The 21,540-nt window shown below is 38.0% G+C and overlaps 2 protein-coding genes across 4 annotated transcripts in view; one reads left to right on the top strand and one right to left on the bottom strand.

The window, feature by feature from the left end:
- The window catches only part of LOC127950757 (transcription elongation factor A protein 1), a 174,441-nt gene that overhangs the window by 39,953 nt on the left and 112,948 nt on the right, over window positions 1-21,540 (bottom strand). The window lies entirely within an intron of this gene.
- Window positions 12,049-14,307, top strand: LOC127950759 (probable G-protein coupled receptor 141). Of its 3 annotated transcripts, none has more exons than XM_052548013.1 (3): window positions 12,049-12,382; window positions 12,656-12,694; window positions 12,768-14,307. In XM_052548013.1, exon 3 carries the CDS (start codon window positions 12,781-12,783, stop codon window positions 13,708-13,710), a length of 930 nt encoding a protein of 309 aa, XP_052403973.1. In that variant the 5' UTR covers window positions 12,049-12,382; window positions 12,656-12,694; window positions 12,768-12,780; the 3' UTR covers window positions 13,711-14,307. The 3 variants fall into 3 exon arrangements, with proteins under 3 accessions (XP_052403973.1, XP_052403972.1, XP_052403971.1); XM_052548012.1 differs by having other exon boundaries at window positions 12,049-12,567; XM_052548011.1 differs by having other exon boundaries at window positions 12,050-12,694.

Here is a 21,540-nt window from a genome sequence, read left to right as displayed (position 1 = left end):
TCTACTGCCTCAAGAGTATAACGATCTCCAGGAGGCTTTCAGTAAAACCAAGGCTGCGCAGCTACCTCCTCATCGACCAGGCGATTGCGCCATTGAACTGATGCCAGGCGCTCAACCACCCAAGGGCCGAGTATTTCCGCTATCTCAACCCGAAGCCACGGCCATGAAGGAGTATATCGAGGAGGAATTAGCCAAGGGATTCATTCGACCTTCCACTTCACCAGCTTCTGCAGGGTTCTTCTTCGTGAAAAAGAAGGACGGAGGCCTCCGCCCTTGTATAGATTACCGTGGCCTCAACGACGTTACAGTGAAGTACCGATATCCCTTACCACTCGTCCCAGCGGCTCTAGAGCAACTACGCCGAGCAAAATACTTCACCAAGTTGGATCTCCGAAGCGCCTACAACCTGATCCGAATTCGAGAAGGGGATGAGTGGAAGACGGCTTTTTCAACCACCACTGGGCACTACGAGTACCGGGTCATGCCGTTCGGCCTTTCCAACAGTCCTTCCGTGTTCCAAGCTTTTGTAAACGACATATTCAGGGATATGTTGAATCGTTGGGTCATAGTCTACATAGACGATATCCTCATCCACTCCCTTCCAGTGCATCCTAGGATTCCAACCTCCTCTCTTCCCATGGTCTGGCGAACCATCCGAATTACCCGCAGTGGATGCTTGGCTGAGACGCTGTGAGGAGACCTGGAACAGCGCTCATGTTCACCTTCTCCGAGCAGTTCGTCGGACCAGAGATCAGGCCAACCGACACCGCAGAGCTCATCCGGATTACCAGCCCGGACAATGGGTCTGGCTGTCCACACGGGATCTTTGCCTCAGGCTACCATCTAAGAAACTTAGTCCCAGGTACGTGGGTCCTTTCAAGATCCTCCGTCAAATCACCCCAGTATCATTTAGACTGTCTCTCCCATCTCATTACCGTATCTCACCCACTTTTCATGTCTCCTTGCTCAAGCCCGCTGGTGGACCGAGAGGATCGGAGAACCTAGAGGAGGCTGGTGACCAGAGAGCGCCTCCCCTCATCATCGATGGCCAGGAGGCCTATCAGGTACACGAAATCCTGAATTCCCGTCGCCGGGGCCGAGTCCTACAGTATCTGGTCGATTGGGAGGGGTACGGTCCAGAGGAAAGGTCCTGGGTCAATGCTGATGACATACTGGATCCCACTCTTATCACGGACTTCCATCGAGATCATCCCGACAGACCCGCTCCTAGACCCCGAGGAAGACCCCGGCGACGATCACCTCATCGCGTCAGGAGCCGCTCGCAGGGGGAGGGCTCTGTCACAAACACAGCCTCTGTGGCTCTCTCCGATCACCACCAGAGGGAACCGTCACCTGAGTATTAACCTCCTTCAAACTACATTTCCCATACACCCCGTACCTGGGGCTGATTACCTGCACAGGTGTCGCTCATCTTCATCCCCTATTTAAGGATCTCACCCTGTTCACTCAAACGCGAAGTCTTGTTTTGCCCATGCAGACATTACCGAGCGTTTTCCCACTGTTGGATCTTCCGTGTATGACCTGGACTGTTCATTGGACTCTGATTCTCTGCCGCCTGCCTTATCGACCTCTGCCTTGTTCTCTCGCCTCTGCCTGCCAGCCGCCAGCCCTGATTCTATGCTCTGTCAAGGTTTATGATTGTGATCTGTCTACATTGTATCTAACGCCCCTGATTGACCTGTTTCTGTTTACTCTGTGGATTATTGAAATAAAGCTGCTTATGGATCATAACGTCTCCGACTCAGCGTTACAACCAGTTTGCTAAAGCAGTAATATTTTTCAATATTTTTTACTATTTAAAATGACTGCTTTCTATTTGAATATATTATACAATTACAGTTACTTCAAAATTTTAGTTTTTCACTAACCAAGCATAAACGTTGTTTTCTCAAAAACAAAATCACGTACATGCATGCTATTTACATATTATTAACAGTTTGTAGTGAACACAGTGTTTTCAGACTTTAGCCATGTATATGTTTAAAAGCAACTGAAAAAAAAGTCAGGTTATGTCAAAACTTCTCCAGGCTCCCAAAACCCCCTAGACCTCAGAGGGTTAATCCACCTGTTCCCGTTCCCCCACCACCGCGTCTCGTAGATGGGGAAACTACTTATTTGGTAAATCGCATCCTGATCTCGAGGCAGATGGGACGTGGGTTCCAGTACTTGGTGGCATGGGCGTAGGTTTAGGGAGGGACGCTAGGTACTAGTCCCTATCAATATTTTGAGATGACAAATTTGTCCCCACCAGTATTTAGCAAGCTCCTTTGAACCAAGTATCCCAGAGTGCAGTCTGGACGATGGGGCGGGGCGACACGTTGGGGCGGAGCGACACGTGTCACCCCGCCCACCTCAGCGGTTATTGGTTTATGATTAAGATGAGCTTATTGGTGTACAGATGAGTGACGATTTTACAACTTATTGGTATAGAGAATTATGACGCTATTAGCAGGATTGGAATGCGGAAGTAGACACTCAGATGAATAAACTTTTAATATAAGTTAAAAAGTGAATATAAATGTTGTGTTTTTGCATTTATTGTTGCATTTCCACAACATCCCGTATAAATACAAAGAGTTTTGGATTACGACGAACAGAATAAAAATAAATGGTCTACTCCCTCAATGGCTGTAGTGTAGACGCTACCTTGGCATTACTCGCTGGTTTGAAAATGACACGGCAATATTATGCGATTATTATCTATTATGCGATTATTATCTATTATGTAGATAGTCATGGAGTACCTTGATTTATATATTCAAATTATATATACATACATACATACATATCTATATATATCTATATATATATATATGTGTGTGTGTGTGTAACAAATTGTCACCAGTCTCTGAACGTCACCAATAATATTCTGAACATTCCCTTGGCCCCTACGAAAATTTACCATGGTTCTGCTACAGTAACTATAGTAAAACTATGGTGTTTTTATAATTACAGCTCACAGTAATTAATATGCCAACAAATATTTTTACTACAATACATCCATGGTTAGGAACTATAGGAACTATACAGGTTCTAAAGAACTTGCCCAAAAACACTTGTTACTTTCTGTTATTTGTTTTCTGAACTGCACTACTGAAAACCTCATTAATCCTCACAATCCTGTCACAACTAAATTAAGAATCCATTATGAGCAATGCATAGCAAATGATGTTATCATCAAATATGAGAAACCTTAAAGAATGATAGACTGATGTAAATGACTGAAACCTGTTGTCATGCACGTGTTTTCCATAGCTTTTTTATTAAAACATTATACATTGCAAAGTTTAACTTTAAATGACATCAATTAATACATCAAAACCAGTTGATCTCAGTCCATTCTCTATTTCCCTTCAATTAACTTAACACACAAATGTGTTTCATGCCGCAAAAAAAAAAAAAAAAAAACAGTCCTTGGAACAAAATGCTGTGTAAACAAAAGCCCAGAAGATCACCACACCGGTCTCTTCCCTGTACCCTGGTGGGTTAAACTTGAAAAGGGCTCTGCACTGCAAGCATTCCCTGATGCTGTACATCCGTCTGAACTCGTTCCGGTCAGGAGACAGGAGGACAATTCTTCCAGTTGGCCACAACTTATAGTGTAAAGACAAAATACATGAAAGATAATAATAATAATACAAAAAAAGTTTAACAGCCTTCTACTACAAAATTAAACGGGGAAATCTTACTGTCTAGCCAGGCAAACTGTGCCGCTTTCCGAAAAACTTCGGAGCACATCCATAAACCATCTGCAAACCAGAGTGAGTGTCAAATATGCAGAGTCACCCGCCGACAAAATAACTTCCCTGAGGATTTCCAGTGGAAGCTGTTGAATCAAAAACATACATAGGTTTATTTATACATGTATATAAAAGTTATTAAACATTATACAAACACTGAATACAGACAACCTTGCTTTAAAACTCTCATTAAAAACTCTATAGATTGTTGTCACAACTGCATACTCATTCTTTTATAATAACACTAATAAAATGTTAATATATACAGTACTGTGCAGAAGTATTAGGCATGTTAGTATTTTCACATTGAAAAAAAAAACTGTTTTAAGACAATTATTTATATATTTTGCTGTTGTGTGTCAGTAGGATATATTAGTTTACATTTCCACACATTCATTTTGGCATTAATTGTAATAATCCAGTGAGATATATTTGTATGCATGATCCACATGAAGATCTTTTACATTGAATATAAATATTTCTGTCTTATATGGTGAACAAAATCCACATTAGATCGCAAACAGAAGTTATTTAAAAAACTCGCTGAAAATGAATTAAGCTGAAATGTTTTTAAATGAATTTGATGCTGATGTTAACTGATAGCTATATATGAAATAATCCACAGTGCTGACCAATATAGTACTTGTACATAATACCAATTTCACATCTGAACAACTATGTAGCTGCTATGTTACAACAACTATGTTACTCACCAGGGTTGTCTCTCTGCCACATACAAAGGCCAAAGTAAAAACATTTTAATATTCCGGTTTTTTTGCCCCTCTTTTTTTTACTTTGTAGATGCCTTATGCAAAAGGGACATAAGCTTTTTCATAAAGCAGAGTCAGAGTGTAAGTAAGCAAAATAACTAGCTAGCCACACAAATAAACTAGCAGTAGTAACTGACCAGGCTTACAAATGCAGATTCTACTGTGGAAAATAGTATTAACTGGTGATAGTATGTGTTACCCAGGATGATAGAATATTACGTTAGCAAGTAACTGAATGTCAATTAGCCTGTACCTTAACTTAGAATCTTGCAGTCAACATTAACGTGATTCTATTGGAGGGTAAATAGTGTTTATAATAGAAAAAGGTTATTATATTTATTTATTTAGATTCGTTTCCTTGTGGCAGAGTATTTTTTGTTAGTGTAAATACTAATGTACATAATAATTTAACTTAATAAACGTTTGGTTGTTCAGCATTACACAGTCTCAACAGTCTCAACTTTAGATCAACAGTCTAAAATAAAAAAGGAAGTCATGTAATCACTGGTATCTTACAACAAAAGGGGGGGGGGTGTCCCCACCAAAGCTGAGACCAAACCTACGCCCATGCTTGGTGGACTGGGAGGGTTACGGTCCGGAGGAAAGAATTTGGGTTCCTGCCAGGGACATATTGGATCATTACCTTATTGCGGAGTACAATCAACAGGTAAGATCAATGGGTAGCGCCAGGAGGAGCTCTTAAGAGGAGGGGTACTGTCGCAGTTCATGGGATCATGATCTCATCTGTGCTTTGTTTTCTGTGTGTGTATGAGTGTGGTGAGAGGGTATGGCTGATTATCATCACAAGCGATCAGCTCCAGCTGTGGCTCATTTGCCATGCAATGTGCATTACCGCATCTTGTGTTGTCAGTAGAGGTGTCCCCGACTAAGGATTTTTATAGTCGAATTGGAATTTTAGAATCTTGCCGATATTCGACTGATTGTCGAATCATATGTTTGGGGGCGAGGCAAAATACATTAACAAGAGTCAAGTCAGACATTCCACTAACATAATTACTGATGTTAACACACGGAAAATGTGTCACGAACACCTTGCAGATATAAACGAGGTAAATAATGTTTTGTGTTTTGATGAACAGATAACACTTTAGGCGAAACCATAAAAATAAACTTTTTTTTCACAATAGTGCTCTCGTTAGCCTAAGACATTAGTTGTTAAGGGGGAGGGGGGGGGGTGAAATGCTCATTTTCACTCAATATCCTGTTAATCTTGAGTACCTAAAGAGTAGTACTGCATCCTTCATAACTCCAAAAAGTCTTTAGTTTTATTATATTCATAAGAGAAAGATAGTCTGTACCGATTTTTCCTGAAAAACACGACCGACTGGAGGCGTGACGTGTGGGCGGAGCTAAAGAATCAGAGCGCCAGTAGGCTTTTGCGTTGAGAGCGTTTGGAAGCTGTGACACAGATCCAGAGGCTGAAATTTAACAAGAGCAGCATCAGCAACTACGTCTCTATGTGGTATGTACAAAACTTTATATATTTGCTTAGCGGTTTTGGAAAATGACTAAGTTCCACTTTATGTCATCTTTTTTTTATTTTTAATTTTTTTTAAGCTGTACATGTGGAAAGTGCAGTTTGATGACAACATCGCCTGTTGTTTACTTGATGTGCTTACGCGCTGATAGCTAAGCTAACAACACCGAGATATTTGAAGCAGTTTTAATCACCGCATGCGGTTCCAACACACGATCGTGACCCTTTTTCGTTGGGACTGCATTATCCTCAAGAAATAAACGATGTGCAAATCCGGCGTCAAACTGGGCCTTGTTTGTAAAATAAGCATCTTTGAAATGCAGGGAACAAACAAAAACACTTGCACAACTCCGTTGATGCTCTGTAAAAATAAACTCCATCCACTGGTCCCTTAATGCTGTTTTTTTTTTTTTTTGGTAATCTGTGCAGGGTTGTCTTGCCCTGGCAACCAAAAACAAACTTCTGTGACACTTCGCGATGCTCTCGCTCTGATCAGTCTGTGCTCAGCCTCATTGCTCTGCTATATGGGAGCACGCTCTTCCTTAGGACCTTAGGACCCATATAAGGAAATTCCGCTCCATCTAAAGTCACACAGAGCCATACTCGAAAAAAACTTTCCGAAACTTGTGACAAAACTTGTTCCAAAAATACTCCTTCAAACGTACAAATTAATTTTTGAAACTTTGTCCATGTTTAGCATGGGAATCCAACTCTTTAACAGTGTAAAAAACTCAGTATGCATGAAATAGCATTTCACCCCCCTTTAATGTTCTGCACTTCTGTTTTGAGCTGTGCGCGCTGAAGATGACCAGTAGGAGTGATGCATTTGATAGCAAGTTTTATACAACATAATGTTAATATTAAGACTTATAGGCGAGGGCTCTAAATACGAACTCCTTTTGTGGAAGCATTTTTCATGTGCAACAATGTGCAGAAACACTGCAGTTAAAATCTAAAAATTCATAGCGTTTTAATATTATGGTCTTCTCATTATAATAGTATGTATATAACAGTCCCAGTCATAGTTATTAATATTCTGCATTGTAGTTTGAGCTGCTTGCGCTGTGCACTGAAGAGATATCACCGTAGTACTACAATAAAGCGCTTGACTCAAAACCAAATGCATCTCATATCAGCTAAATAATTATATTCACGATGTATATACACCGGCTGAAATGTTTTGAAATCACTTGTACCCTACCTGTTCGAAAAAATCCAGTCTCTGTCTGTGTCAGTTTGAGTCTTGGTAAAGTTTTAAATCCCTACCGCCAAGATGCTCCTCTGTCGGTCACAGATTATGGATAGTGAAACATAAATCTATAGAGGTGGTTGGATTTATTCGCGCACTTTAAAATATAAATTTTAAGCTTCTTTCTCTTCAGATTCTTACAGCTTTATCATAATAGGCTGTATTTTAACTTATTGGGAGACAATTGGTAGGTCTATGTGAAATCGTCATTTGAGCTCCCCCATATAGTCAAAATGGCATAATCAATAACACTCCGCGAATATTCAACTATTAGACTGGTAGTCGAATCAGGTTCCTTTGAATTAAAGCATCAATTCATCGACTATTTGGGGTCACCCCTAGTGTTAGATCCTTGGTGTTTGTCCTCTTGCTCCTGGTCGTTGGTTCCTCCAGTGTCTGGATCTTCGGGTTTCCTACCTTCGTCCGTGGGGATTCGTCTAGGTGGCTGCCCATTTCGTCCCTGTGTTACAGAGACCATGAGCCCCTCAGCGAGGTTGTTGTTCTTTGTGGCATTGTCCAATAAACTGTTTGTTTAGCATCCGCTCTTGAATCCTGTCTAGTTACTCGTGACAGCAGCACACTTCAGAAACCCTCCACCTTCCCCAGCTCCACCTGTATAGATCTGCTACTGTGTGAACAACTATTCTGTTTGACCACAAAAAAAAAAAATAAGACAATTATTTTTTTCATATACAGTACTGAATCCATATTTTTCATATGCTTTATATACTGTACTCACTTAAATTAAACTCTGACACTATTTGAGATAAAGGAATAAAACCAACTGTAAAATATTCAGAATATTATTCCCTAGAATGCACAAGACTTTTTTTTTTTTTAAATTATGCCTTTATTGTTTTTAAAAACAATAGTGAAACCATGATGTGAGTCACAGACAAAATTTAGGAGTGCTCGTGAGTTTGGTCATAAATTAACATACTGTCTTATTACTGTATCTACTGTTTTATTTTTCAACTCTCAGAGGCCTGGACATTGGATTTCTGGTGGTGACGGCTTAAATATGTTTTATATGCTGTACCAACTTAAATTAATTCAACTCTGACACCATTTGAAATAAATGTATCAAACCAACTGTAAAATATTCAGAATAATATTCCCTAAAATGCACTAGACTTATGCCTTTATTGTTTTTATATACAGTACTAAATCCATATTTTTGATGTTTTATTTACTGTATCCACTTTAATTAAACTCTGACACTAATTGAGATAAAGGAATCAAACATACTGTAAAATATTCAGAATATTATTCCTTATAATGCACAAGACTTGGTTTTTCACAGGATTGGTAAACTTCCAGAGCTGAAGAAGAATGTAATTCCGTGACCAGTGATCATCAGGTTTCTTTCTTGGACAACAAGAGACTTGGTGTGGAGAAATGCGAAAACGAATGAATATCTGGAAAAGAAATGTCTACGTTTCAAAGAGAATCTGACCACTGCAGATAAAGAAGCATGCGCCAAGTTATGGCCTCTTGATGAAAACATGCAAAGAGGGAAAGCGAAAGTTTTTATGTTAGAATTACAAGGTGCTGTACTTGGGAACACAAATTTGTTATACTAATATTCAGATTCAAGTGAAAGCAAAACTATGTTTACAGGTTGTAACATTTTGTTTATACACAGCAGAACATTAATTATAAGATATGCTATATAACTAAAAATACTCAACATGGACCCTTGTCTAATAATTTAGTTTAAAAGAGTATGAGTGTAAAATGTCTATTTCAGTTTTGAAAAGAAAATCTTTATTTTTATTTTGTTAAGGAAAGGGTGTTGATTTTTAATTTGTGCAAGAAACTCATGCATGTGAAGAAGATGAAAAATTTTGTTAAAGTCAATGGGGAAATGACATATGGTTTCACATTTTACCACTAAATCTGCAGGGGTCGCTATATTAAAAGGAAACTTCAAAGGTCCTAAGCCATGAAATTGATTTATTTTTAGGTAGAATGGTAATAGTACATGTTAACATTGATCAAACTCATTACACTCTTGAGAATTCATATGCCACCAATAATAGAAAATTTAACAATGAGTTTTTTTTTTTTTTTAAACAAATATTGAACCAAATTAAAAATACATTTCCCCTTGTCAATATTGTATGGGGAGGTGATTTTAATATTGTATTTGATGAAAATGTAGATCGATGACCATCAAGAAGCAATGAAACTCATTGTGAAATCAAATATGTGTGTACCCATTTGAGTTTAGTTGAAATCTTGCATCTCAAAAATCCAGACACATGGAATAACAAAGATTATTCTAAACAATCATGTATTGCTTTTTTTCCTAATATCGCATGAACTGGACTCTTGTGTCCAGTCTGTGTGTATAGAGCCATCAGTTTTAACAGACCATAGAGTACATCAATCTTTATTAATGTACATGGCCCAGTTAAACCGAAATTCAAAAGAGGTTATTGGAAATTGAATAAAAAGTTATTAGATGATCATAATTTTAAAATAATGGCTTCAAAATTGACAAACACTGGGCTAAAAATAATGAATGTTTATGGACCATATTGGGAGATATTAAAATATGAAATTAGGAACTTTAATGGTATAGACAAAATGAATATAAGGTCATTAAAGAAATAATGCGATTGTCCAGTAAAGGTGATTTAAATATGCAATAATTAATAGATTTATCGTCATTACAAGAACAACTGCATTACATTTACAAAGAAAAAGCAGAGGGTGCATTCATCAGATCAAGATGTAAATGGTTGGAACCGGGAGAAGAAAAAAAAACACTAAATATTTTTTTAATTTGGAAAAACTGAATGGTGAATTGACTTCTTTAAATAAATTGCCAATTAATAATACAGTTATAGAAGATCAAAAAATTATCTCAGTTTGTTGCTCCGTTGTATAAAGATTTATATACTTCTGATTTGAATAACTTTCTAAATAGTGTCAAAGATAAAGCCAAAATTATTGATGATGATGTTAACCAACATTACAGTCCAACACAGATCTAAGGATCAATAAAAACACCAAATCTTTAAGTTATCGAGTACACAGCATAATTATTGATTTATTTATTAGTAGAACAGTTTGATCGGACGGTGTGACATAGCTAGTGAGGTTTTTGAGGATAACAGCGAGCAGTCTGTATTTTCCTCGACCGTCTTGTCGTCTTCTGTTCTGAACTCCAGAAAAAACGCGCTCGTTTCCACGGACTCGGCCTGGATTTAAGAACACCCGTCTGGATCCGCTCTGAGACCGCTGTTCCCGCCCCCTGAAACCCCGCCCGAGCTGGGTGCATGTTACAGCACTGAAACGGACGAGACTGTTGCTGAGTCCCAATTCGCATACTATCCCTCCTAAATAGTATGCGAAACTAGAATTAGTACGTCCCAAATCGTAGTATGTTGAAAAGAGTATTCCAAAGATACCCGGATGGTCTACTATTTCCGGTTAGAATTCGAAGTGCAGATCAATGCACACTCCAAGTGCTAATATTGCCCACAACCCATTGCGTGCGGGAGGGAGGAACTTTGCGATGGCTTTGCGGTGATGTAAACATGGCAGTCGGATGCAGCAGTGGAAAAAAAAAACGCTGAGAAAAAAAGATGGGAATAGAGGGTTTTCACCGACGTCACGTTCTGGGCGGTAACCCGGATGAGCGGCCATTGTGGAGGTACTCTGTGTAAAAAACTGAACGGAGTGCAATGGAGTATAGTGCGCTTTGGATACTCTAAGTGAATGTCTAAACAACCGAAAAGTTCAACAAAACGTGCCCAAGATGCAAAGGCATGTAGGGAAGGACTTGGACCACAAGAAAAGGCGCGATATTACGAGAAATTACGATTTATTGGCGGTGCAGATCCCTACGAGTTAGCTCCCTCTTCTTGGATCCGTGACGACCCGGTGATTCTTCCTTCATATTCATATTCTTCCTTGCATATCCCGATATAGTCAACTACCTGTTTTTCTCGCCGAGCCCATACACAGCGGAAGACCTTAAATCCTATAAGGGTTTGGAGGCTTATAACCAGATGGTGTGTGTGTGGATGGGTGAGGGAGACGCAGTACCAAGTTATCAACGACCGTTGTATTGTAAAGGCCAAAGTAAGTAATGCAATAACGTCTTTAATCAACCTATACTTAACTGTATGATATCATTGCGATACTCAAGGTGTAGCCAAGTGACTCTCAATCATGTTTTTTTTTTTCATTTCCAAAGACTCCCAGTTTGCTATCTACACTGTACACTTAGTTAGTTTCATAGTATTTTATTCTATCATATAAATGCACATGTACAATCTGACACCCCAAAAAACCACACACTATTATTCTCGAGCTGTCTTATTAGTACAACCTGAAACACGGCAATAATTAACCATTTTCCTTGACGACGTTCGGGATATACTTCAGTGCCAGTGCTTTGTTGTGATGCGGAGTGCCTCCAACATGGCCGACTTCCGGTCTGATGACGCGCCGTGAAAACCCTCTATAGTAAATAAAATTTTATTGGACATAAAGAATGAATGAAACGTTAACAGTTGTGGTGTGCATAACTAGGCAACCACGTTGTCGTTCATGTTGCATGACGTCATCGAAGTATGTCCCAGAACATGCATACTCTTTTGCTACACACTCAAAAGTATGTACTTTTTCCTCACAAAAAAAAGTACATACTTTTAGGTCGTAGTATAAGTAGTCGAATTGGGACTCAGCGTGTAAGATTTGCCGGTTTGAAAACGGATCCGGTGTTGTGCACCTGTGCGGAGTCATATGCTGTCTGGGTATAGTGAGTGAAATAGAGCAGGAAGGTCAGATTCAGAAAGGAAACATGTTATAAAACTCACTGACTTCCTTATGCAAGAGATTTGTAGAACTGTAATCTCTACTGTGACAAATAACAGTCAGGAGGTGTTTCCTAAAGACTCTGGAGGCTGGCCGTTTGACACTTACATAAGATTTACACATGAACTGACAAGCTGACATCACATTCGTCTTCAACTCTTTTGGCACCAAAAGCAAATTTATGAACTGTCTCTGTCACATCAAACTGTCTGCATGCTGTTGCTGAAGGAATATTGACATTCACTTTATGATTGATACCATTCGTAAATTAGTAAGTACCAGCATTCATTTTCTCATGGAAAAAAAGGAAAAAAATGCTTAAAATAGTTGTTTCAGTATTATTCTTCAAACTAACCTTAACGTTAGCATCGTAAAAAAAAAAAAAAAAAAAAAAACTTTACAAACACATATGCAGGTTGTCCCGACTAATACAGACAGTTACAGTACATAGATTTGGTATGTATGTATTCCTTATTTTTTGAAGCATCAATTTTGATAAACATTCAAAAGAAGAAATGTGATTAATTGATCTTGAATATTTCAGGGCCAAAACATTTCACCAGGAAAGGAGTTTGGGGAAAATGTGAGTTTATGTTTTTGTAATTTTTTTTTTTTTTTTTGAGAGCAAGTAAAAACCAAAATGTTTTTCTCCAAAGTGTCAGAAACAACATGGCAAACCCAAATGGCCTGCCGAAGGACTTCAAAACTGCTCTTCTGGTCTTATACATATTCATCTTTATCTTTGGGACTCTGAATGTTGTACTAATGTCCTGTATGCTACAGTCTCAAAGACATCTCTCTTTCACCAAAGTGTCTGTGATCAATCTGATATCAGTGCACTCCTTTTTCCTTCTCACGGTGCCTTTTCGCATTTACTATTATGCTTCTGATATAAACTGGACTATAGGCAGTGATCTCTGCAGATTTGTCAGTCTTATGATCCATGCCCACATGTATCTTGCATTCATCTTCTATGTTTCCCTTCTAATTGTGCGTTATGTGGAGCACTCTAATCAGCGGCACAAGCTGGAGTTTCATCGCACCCTTCATGCCACGATTGCAAGCGCAACCGTCTGGTTGATCATATTTGGCTCTGTGTTCCCAGCTTTTTCTAACTTTGGAGACAAACACACTGACACAACTCCGTGCTTTCATTTCAGTAAGGCTCTCGACGATCATAGAGCAAAGACATTTAACTATATTCTTTCTACACTAGTAATACTGGTTTGGAGTGTGCTAGCATTTTTCCAAGTTTATTTTCTAATCTACGTGAGTAAGACATTTGGAAAGGCCGCATGTCAACGTCAAGAGTTTTGGGCACAATTGAAAAATGTTTTTTTCCTGTCGGTCATGTTTTTTAGTTTTGTGCCTTATCAAGGATTCAGAGTATATTATGTGAGTGTATATGACAATACCACAGGAATACCAAATACCACAGAAATACCAAATACCAAAGGAATACGGAATACTGAAGAAATTCATCATATAAATGAAGTATTTCTTGCTGTTACTGCTTTCAGCTGCTTTGATATGATTGTTTTTGCTGGTAGAGATGTATGCAAACTTATAAATTCAAGGGGATGGTTTAACTGTTTATAGCATCTATATTGTATATTGTTTTTGATATTGTGAATTGGTTTCCAAATGGTTTAAATTTTTTGATGCTTTTGCACCTTATAAGCTAATAACAATTGTTCTGCATGACAGAATGTTTGGAAATAACCTGGTGTTTTATTGTCTACAATGCATTAAATAATTTACAGTATTTACGTCGGATGGATTTAAATGACATATTTGGTCTTTATTCCTTTGGTTTTTATTTCCTTTTCAGAGAAATCCTTTCCACATTTATTTTTATGTGTAAAGACATAGCATGCACATGCATATATATATTTGCAGGGGAAAAAAAAGTTAAATGCATATGTTTAATTCTATAATGATATCTGTTGTTTACTTACAAACACATTTTTGTTTATTTTTATCTGGAACAAAACTGTCAAACCACCAGTGATACAGCTAATTCAGTGACTGATAAGCTGTGGGTGTGAATTTATCATGACATCAGTATCAGTGTTAATCATAAAGTTTACAACAGACCCATCACTGTCAACAGAAAGACTTTTTAAGTTGTCACATACACACACAAACAACTCAGGTGTATAATGTGGCTTATCTACAGTATTGGTGAAGGAGGCTCCTGACTTGGTAAAAAAAAATGTATATATATATATATATAAATTTCCTCTGAGCCTCCTCATCCTCTCAGCTGTTCTTGAGCCTGGTAGCTCCCCTCCCTTGAGGGTTGCTGTGCTGAGGTCACAGTTCCTAGTACTCTCTCAACAGAGCTCTGTGGCTGCTAGGTTGTTAGGCTCTTGTGGGCCTCCTTTAAGAGCCGCTCTTCAGGCGAGCTTTCGAGTACTCCCCTAATCTGAGGGCCTTTGTGCCAATTACGACACTTAGGAGTATGGTTAGTACTCCTAGCTTACTACTCTAGCTTCTGAGTCATTGGCAGTGTACTCTGCTTCCCAGAGCTCCGCTTGGACAGTACTACTGGTATGTAGGCTCCTTTTTGTGAGCATCGCCAGCTGTCTTTAGCGCTGAGTGTAGTCAGGTATCCTCTCCTGGTAGTGTGTCATCATGCTGAGGCCTCCACTCTTAAGAGCTTCTTTACGAGGGTGGAGTGCAAGGCTTTCTCTCGTTTAACAGGGTGATCCTGCTGAAGCCTCCCCTCCACTTGCGCAGTACTTTAGGTATGTAGGCTCCTTTTTTGTGAGCCTCACTAACTGTCTTTAGCGCTGAGTGTAGTCAGGTCCCTTCTCGTTCTAGAGAGTCATTATGCTGAGACCTCCATTCTTAAGAGCTCCCCTACCCAGGTTAAGAGAGTCATCTTGCTCAAACCTCCACTCCCCAGAGCTCCACTTAGGCAGTAATGTGAGTAGTAGGCTCTTTTTATTTGAGCCTTACTACCTGTCTCTGGCGTTGAGTGTAGCTCCAATAGCGTTGAGTGTACCGTTCCAATAGCGCCCTCTAGCGGACGCAGAGTGGAGTTCCCTTTTGAAAGGGAACATCTCAGGTTACGCCTGTAATCATGATTCCCTGAGAACAGGGAACGAGACACTGCGTCTCTGTGCCATGCTTCGGAATCATGCCCGTGTACAAGTGCCCTTTTATATCTGCAGTCGCTCATTTGCTTATGTCTTAGGTTTCCGCCTGCCAATGTCAAATTCATTGTCGTTATTTCATTCATGCTTCAGACACCGGTTACGCTGACAGTGTTCCCATAGCTCCCTCTAGATGACGCAGAGTCTCATTCCCTATTCTCAGGGAACCATGCACCATCTAGAGGCGTTGAAATTATTCTCAATCGGCTTTTACAAAGACTTGTGAAATATTTACTTCAGAGCAGCTAAATGCTAACTATAAATTGACTTTTATAATATCAGCACTTATTTCTCTTTATATCTTTATATTGTTTCTTTTCTATTTTTTTATTGCAAGTATAAATCATTAACTTCAACAATTTATTACAACATTGGATGACATTAAGGATACAGAAATAATATAAGAACACAAAGAAAAAATAATCAAAATAAATAAGAATACATAAATAAAATAAGAAATACCAGAGGTAGTAAATCAAAATTATGTGGCATTCATCAGATCTTTATACAGTTTCAGGAATTTGACATTTTTTTTTTTGGTATTAATATTTTCTGTTATAATTAGGTAGTTCAAGTCACCAAGAAAATTATGTCATTTTGGGAATGTTGAAGAAAATGTACTTTTATGAATATAATATTTTCCCAATAAAATAAAGACATTTCCTATATATGTTCTGTTATGTTTACAGTGAGAAAAATAAAATATATCACATGTAGTCAATGTCTTCAATGGATTTAGAAGAAAATAATTTTGACTCGGACCAGAATTCCTTCACAAGGGGGCATAAAAAAAAATACTGAAATTACAGAAATTACAATTCAAATGAGGATTACCAAATTTGGATATGATTTCATTAGTGGGGTATAAATTATGTAAAATCCATACATTTTAATATTTTACTTTGTTGGAGACACAGAATTTATAAGGTAAGAGCCGTGTTTTTTTCCCAATAATCTTATCTATTTTAGAATTTCCCTTTCCTTGACTGAAACACATTTCTTATAATTTTATTATCACATATTGGATCATATATATGCTTGTGATCAACCAAAAAGTTCTGCTTCCTTTTAACAATCACTTCAAATGATATGGCATTTCATGAAGTGAACAAGACCATTTGGTATAGCTTTAACAATTGTTAGAAACTCCTCATGAACACCAGGGAAATTGTATTTAAACATGAAACCACGGTAAGAGTAAACATTCCCTTGGGGATCTTAGTATATCACAAAGATAATTAATACCTTTTTCATGCCAATTTTTACTAAAATACTATCACTGTTCCAAAGCTTCACTTTATGCAGGGAGAAATTGTGAACAAAACAAAGCTTCCATGCCAAAAGTGCCTGTTCATGGAATTTAGAAAGTTTAATTAGGAGTTTAGAAGGGGAAAGGTTAACAGAAAAAAAGTTAACAGAAATTTAAGACCTCGCACGTTTTTATAGATATTGTTTGGTATTCCTTACCACAGAGAACTTGTCTTTCCAAAAAAAGTTAAATAATAAACTATTCATTTGTTTAAATGTATTGTCATGAACAAATAATGAAAAAAGTGGCAGACCTTCTGCTTTTATTAAAATATTTATATCAAGGAAGGATAAATCTCTTTGAAGCCAATTGTTGAATATTAATTTAGCTTTTTTAATCTTAGTAATACAATTTATTTCTTGCATAAGAGAGATATTCTTGGAAATATGCCATGATATTTCACATTATCTTTAGGTATAGGTATATTATTCACAGAGGTTACAAGGTTATCAAAAAAAACAAAGTCACATTTAGGAATATTTAACTTTAAAACAAGCCTCCGAAAAGGTGTTAATGATTTCAATGACTTTTGCAACCTGATTTGTGTTTTCTAAAAACAGGGTTGTATCATCTGCAAGTTGTGAAACTCTAATCCCATGGTCCAAAAATGTTCAACCCTTTGATATCAGGATTAATTTTAATATTTATAGTATCCTACCCAAGAATCAAACAAACACCAATCCCCCCCTCTGGCATGAGACCAATTAAGTCTGCCTTCTATTGGTGGGAAACAGGTATTTAAAAATGGTGTCAGTGTGATGCCCGGGTTTCTTCTGTTTAATATGAGAAAATGTTCCAGTATGTAAGTATGACTGTTTATTTTATATAAGTGGGTGATTGAAAGCAATAAACATTTAACATGGTAACCGGTCTTGTTTGTATTCTTAACAATACACAAACCAACATAATAAAATTAATGACTCACAAAGTGTTAAACTAAAAAAAAAAAAGGTGAGAACAGGATCAACAATACACAATCAATGACAGACACATACTTGGTGTTAAGTGACGTCACATTGCAATGGAAAAGAGCTGAGAATATTTTTCTTCAGGTTTTTTTTTTTTTTTTTTTGATAAATTGAAAAAACAGCATTGTCTGTTACATTTGTTACAGTTACATTTATTTGTTACATTTATATTATTTACATCAAGCTTTTGTATGGTATAGTGTATATTGTTATTGAAACTTCATAATGTTTCCCTTGATTATACATTTAGTCAGGAATTATAGTTTGGAAAAAGTCTAACTAGTAAAATGTTTACACATTATGTGAAAGCTAATACAAGTATATCAATCAATAAAAAGAGACTTACTCAAGTTTATGATCTCTGCTGAATAAAGTGCTTAATTCTTTCTTTCTTTCTTTTTCTGAGAAAAACCAAAACTCAAATTCTGATGTTATCCTCATCACATATTCTTAGGGCGAATTATGCCTTATTCCTCTCATTGCAAAGCAAACAGTAAAATAAGTATATGGTAACTTGAAGAACAGTCTTGCTGCTATACATTATACATGAAACATTATAGTCTCAATAGGGCATTCAGCGCGTGGGCGTGGTCGCAGATATAACGAAGGGGTACGTGAAAGATGGACATTGCGTTGTTTTCATATGGATTACTTTATCGCAAAATATTAGTTTTTGGCAGCACTTGTTTAGTTTAAAAGTAGACATATCAAGCTTTCTATAGTTCAGCTCATAGGACTTGATGTTAATATCCCTAGTAATCAGCACTTCCTTATTTTAAGTGGGGAGAGGGGTAAGAACATCATCAGGGTCTTCAGGTGGGCACCCTCCTTCACCAGTGTTTCGTTGATAGGCCCACGACACCTCCAGAGGGATCAGCGGCAACACCTGGTGTCCCAGGTGAGCCCCCTTCTGCTTTTACCCCTCCTTATTGTTTTTTGCAGCCCAGTTGAGGTCCTTCCTCTTTATCCAGATCCACCTGCTGCTTCGCTCTGCTGCCTCCAACAGTGATCTAATGGCTTTCCTGAAGGGCTGTCCCCGAACTCCCAACCCATTCATGAGCCTGACTATGGATGTGGCCACAAATCCTCTGCAGCCAACCTCTACCGGAAGTACCTGTGTACGCCAACCTAGTTGTTTTGCCTCAAAAGCTATATCAGTGTACTTCAGCTTTTTCCGTTCATACGCTTCTCCCACGGCAACCTCCCATGGTACAGTTAGTTCCACGATGAATAGGGACTTATATTGTGAAGTTGACCACAAAACAATATCCGGCCTGAGATTGGTGTTTAAAATCTCAGGTGGAAACTTGAGTTGCTGATCTAGGGCCACTTGCATCTTCCGGTCCGTGCGGTGTCCAAGAGGGTGCTATCCAATCTTGCGGCTGGTTTTGCTGGACACTGCCCTGCTCTCATGAAGGGGATAGTGGGTGAGTGTCCGGATGTTGGGTGAGGGAGGGCATTGATAAAGGATCGCCTTCCATTCAGAATGACTGCCAATTGGGGTAGGACTTGGTTATGCCTCCAGGTGTAACGGCCTTGGGACAGAATGGCTATAGATATATCTCTAATGTCTCTTCATTGAGTATTCACTGAGTTACAGTTAATTTTAATGACGCATTTCTAAATGAAGATCACCACAGACCAAGGCTGCAGACAGCACACCTTGTTTGTTATCTTTATTTTATAAATGCACAAAGTTTTGTTGTTATTATGTATGTTTACAAATAAAAGTAGACCCTTTACAGATTCGATTGATATATTGCTCTTATCTGTACGATAAAAAATGAAAGTGTAATTTAAGATCTTTTCGGGGTTATAAGGAGAAAATACCTCATTGAGCATATACACGTGAATCGACTCCAGAAGGAAAGTATGTTCATTTACTGTGCATGTAGTCAATACTTGGTAGGGGCTCCTTTTGCTTTAATTGTACAATTTGTAAGATATTTGCAGTAAAATATCCAAAAACCACTAAACTACTGTTATATGTTTTGTCCAGCTGATTACTAACAATATCTCTAATGTTTTCAACCACTTGTTAAACATGAGAAAATTCCCATTCTAAACAATGACATGGGGCAGTGCAGTCGCCTGTCAGTGACGTTAGTTAGCCTTTGTTACCGCCTTTACTGATGTAGAAACCACATGACAACAGTATCGTGGACAAATATGGAAGTAGCTTCGCGAGAAACTTCAACTAGAAAGAGATGTCGATCTTGCTTGTGTTTTATTAGACAGGTGAGTTGTTTTGCTTTGTATCTTTATAGAAAAGGTATGCTATTATAACGATCAACAAGATTAGTATTATGGGGCAGATTAGTATTATGGGGCATACACGCCAAATGCGGGCATCGCGTCTCTAGACCCGCGCGAGGACGTGTCTGATTCATAGTCTGATCGCATCTTTGCATTGACTTTGTATGTAATCTACTCACTCAAATCATTGAACTCGCGATAAATACATAATTTATCTTTCCGTCTGATTGATGGCTGTCAGCGGGTGGGTAGAAGACAACAAATACCATCATTCCACACTCCTTCTTAGTGTCATCAAACCACGCAGTTGTTGTTGTTTTGGTAGTGCGTCCTCTAGTGGCAGGTCCTACAACCTGTACCTTTAATTACTGCCTCGATTCGTCCTGATGACCTGATCAGTGTTTTCTCTGGATCGACAGTGTCAGCTGAGTCACATGTTAAATCTGTCATGGAATAGTTGGGATGGCACAATATTTTTTTCTCCATGCTCGCCTCAGAATGATGTTTTGCTTTGCATTTGCCCATATGACAGAGATTTCAAATAAAGTGAATATCAGTCCCAAAACATTATTGAAATAAAATAAACCTAAAGTAGTTTTCTTTATTGCATGCAAATCTTGATGTCTGAGGATTAAGAGCACAGAATTTCTGCTCGGAACAGTGCTATCTTGGCCCCACCTTTATATTGTTCCTTTTATAGTGAATGGGAATGTTTCTGATGTAAATACGAAGTTCATTTTGTCTGCTATAAAAATATATAAATAACACATGATGTCCTGAAGCCGATGTTGGTTGACGACTACAATTACATCCCTGCACTGGTATGTTGAAGCCATTTCCAGTAAACTATGACTAATTATATAATGTAATAAAAATATCATCATGTGGTACCAGTCAGCACCCGCCATAAAGTGTAAAAACCAGTAACCCCAGCTGATAGAGGTTTTATTTAGCCCTACACCCAAGTGGTTGAAAAAAGACTTTTGTGTGTTCATAAAACCCCCTGCAACATAAAGTGAATTAATGTGAAGGAAACTGCATCACTGCAAGAATTGCTTCATAGATTGTTTTAAGAGTATGCAGAAAATATTAGTGCTCCCTTAAGTAAAACTTGCCACTGAAATAACTGTCTTCTGATATCGCTGCAAAGGACTGGAAAGCTAAAAACTAGCTATAATAAACGTTGACTAGATAACAGATGCCACATTTTCATTGCTTTTTTGCTAGACCATAATGTCCTAGATGTCTATATCTATATAATAATATAATATAATTGCCTAGTCACCATGGATACGACAAGAAAAGTGTTGTGTAAAGAGAATGCATGACAATTTAAGAAAAGTCTCAAGGAAGTTGTCTTAGCAGCCTGTCTTTTTTATTTTATTAGATTATATAAAATTGCTGTTATTTTCACAAAAAAACTGATATTCCATATTGGTCAGCATACAGCATAAATCATGTACGCAGCTGTTTAATAAGCACTGAATATGAAAGGTTTTCTCTAAAACTTTTAATACATGGTTTGAGCGGCAATACACCTGACAATGTTAAGTGTTTTCTGAGCTAATGTGTTTCATTGCAGATATTAAACCATCTAACTTCATTTAAAAAACAAACAAACATTCATCTCTCCTGCCAAAAGGAGGAGTAATCTTGTCACATTTTATTGTGCACTCAGCCTAATGCACAGCTGAGCTGAAATGTCTTAAAATATGTTGCAAAACGTCTTCTTGTG

The sequence above is a fragment of the Carassius gibelio genome, chromosome B2 (genome assembly GCF_023724105.1).
Source record: "Carassius gibelio isolate Cgi1373 ecotype wild population from Czech Republic chromosome B2, carGib1.2-hapl.c, whole genome shotgun sequence".
Taxonomy (NCBI): domain Eukaryota; kingdom Metazoa; phylum Chordata; class Actinopteri; order Cypriniformes; family Cyprinidae; genus Carassius; species Carassius gibelio.
The sequence above is the reverse complement of the archived record's forward strand: the minus strand, read 5'-3'. Positions and strand labels throughout refer to the sequence as shown.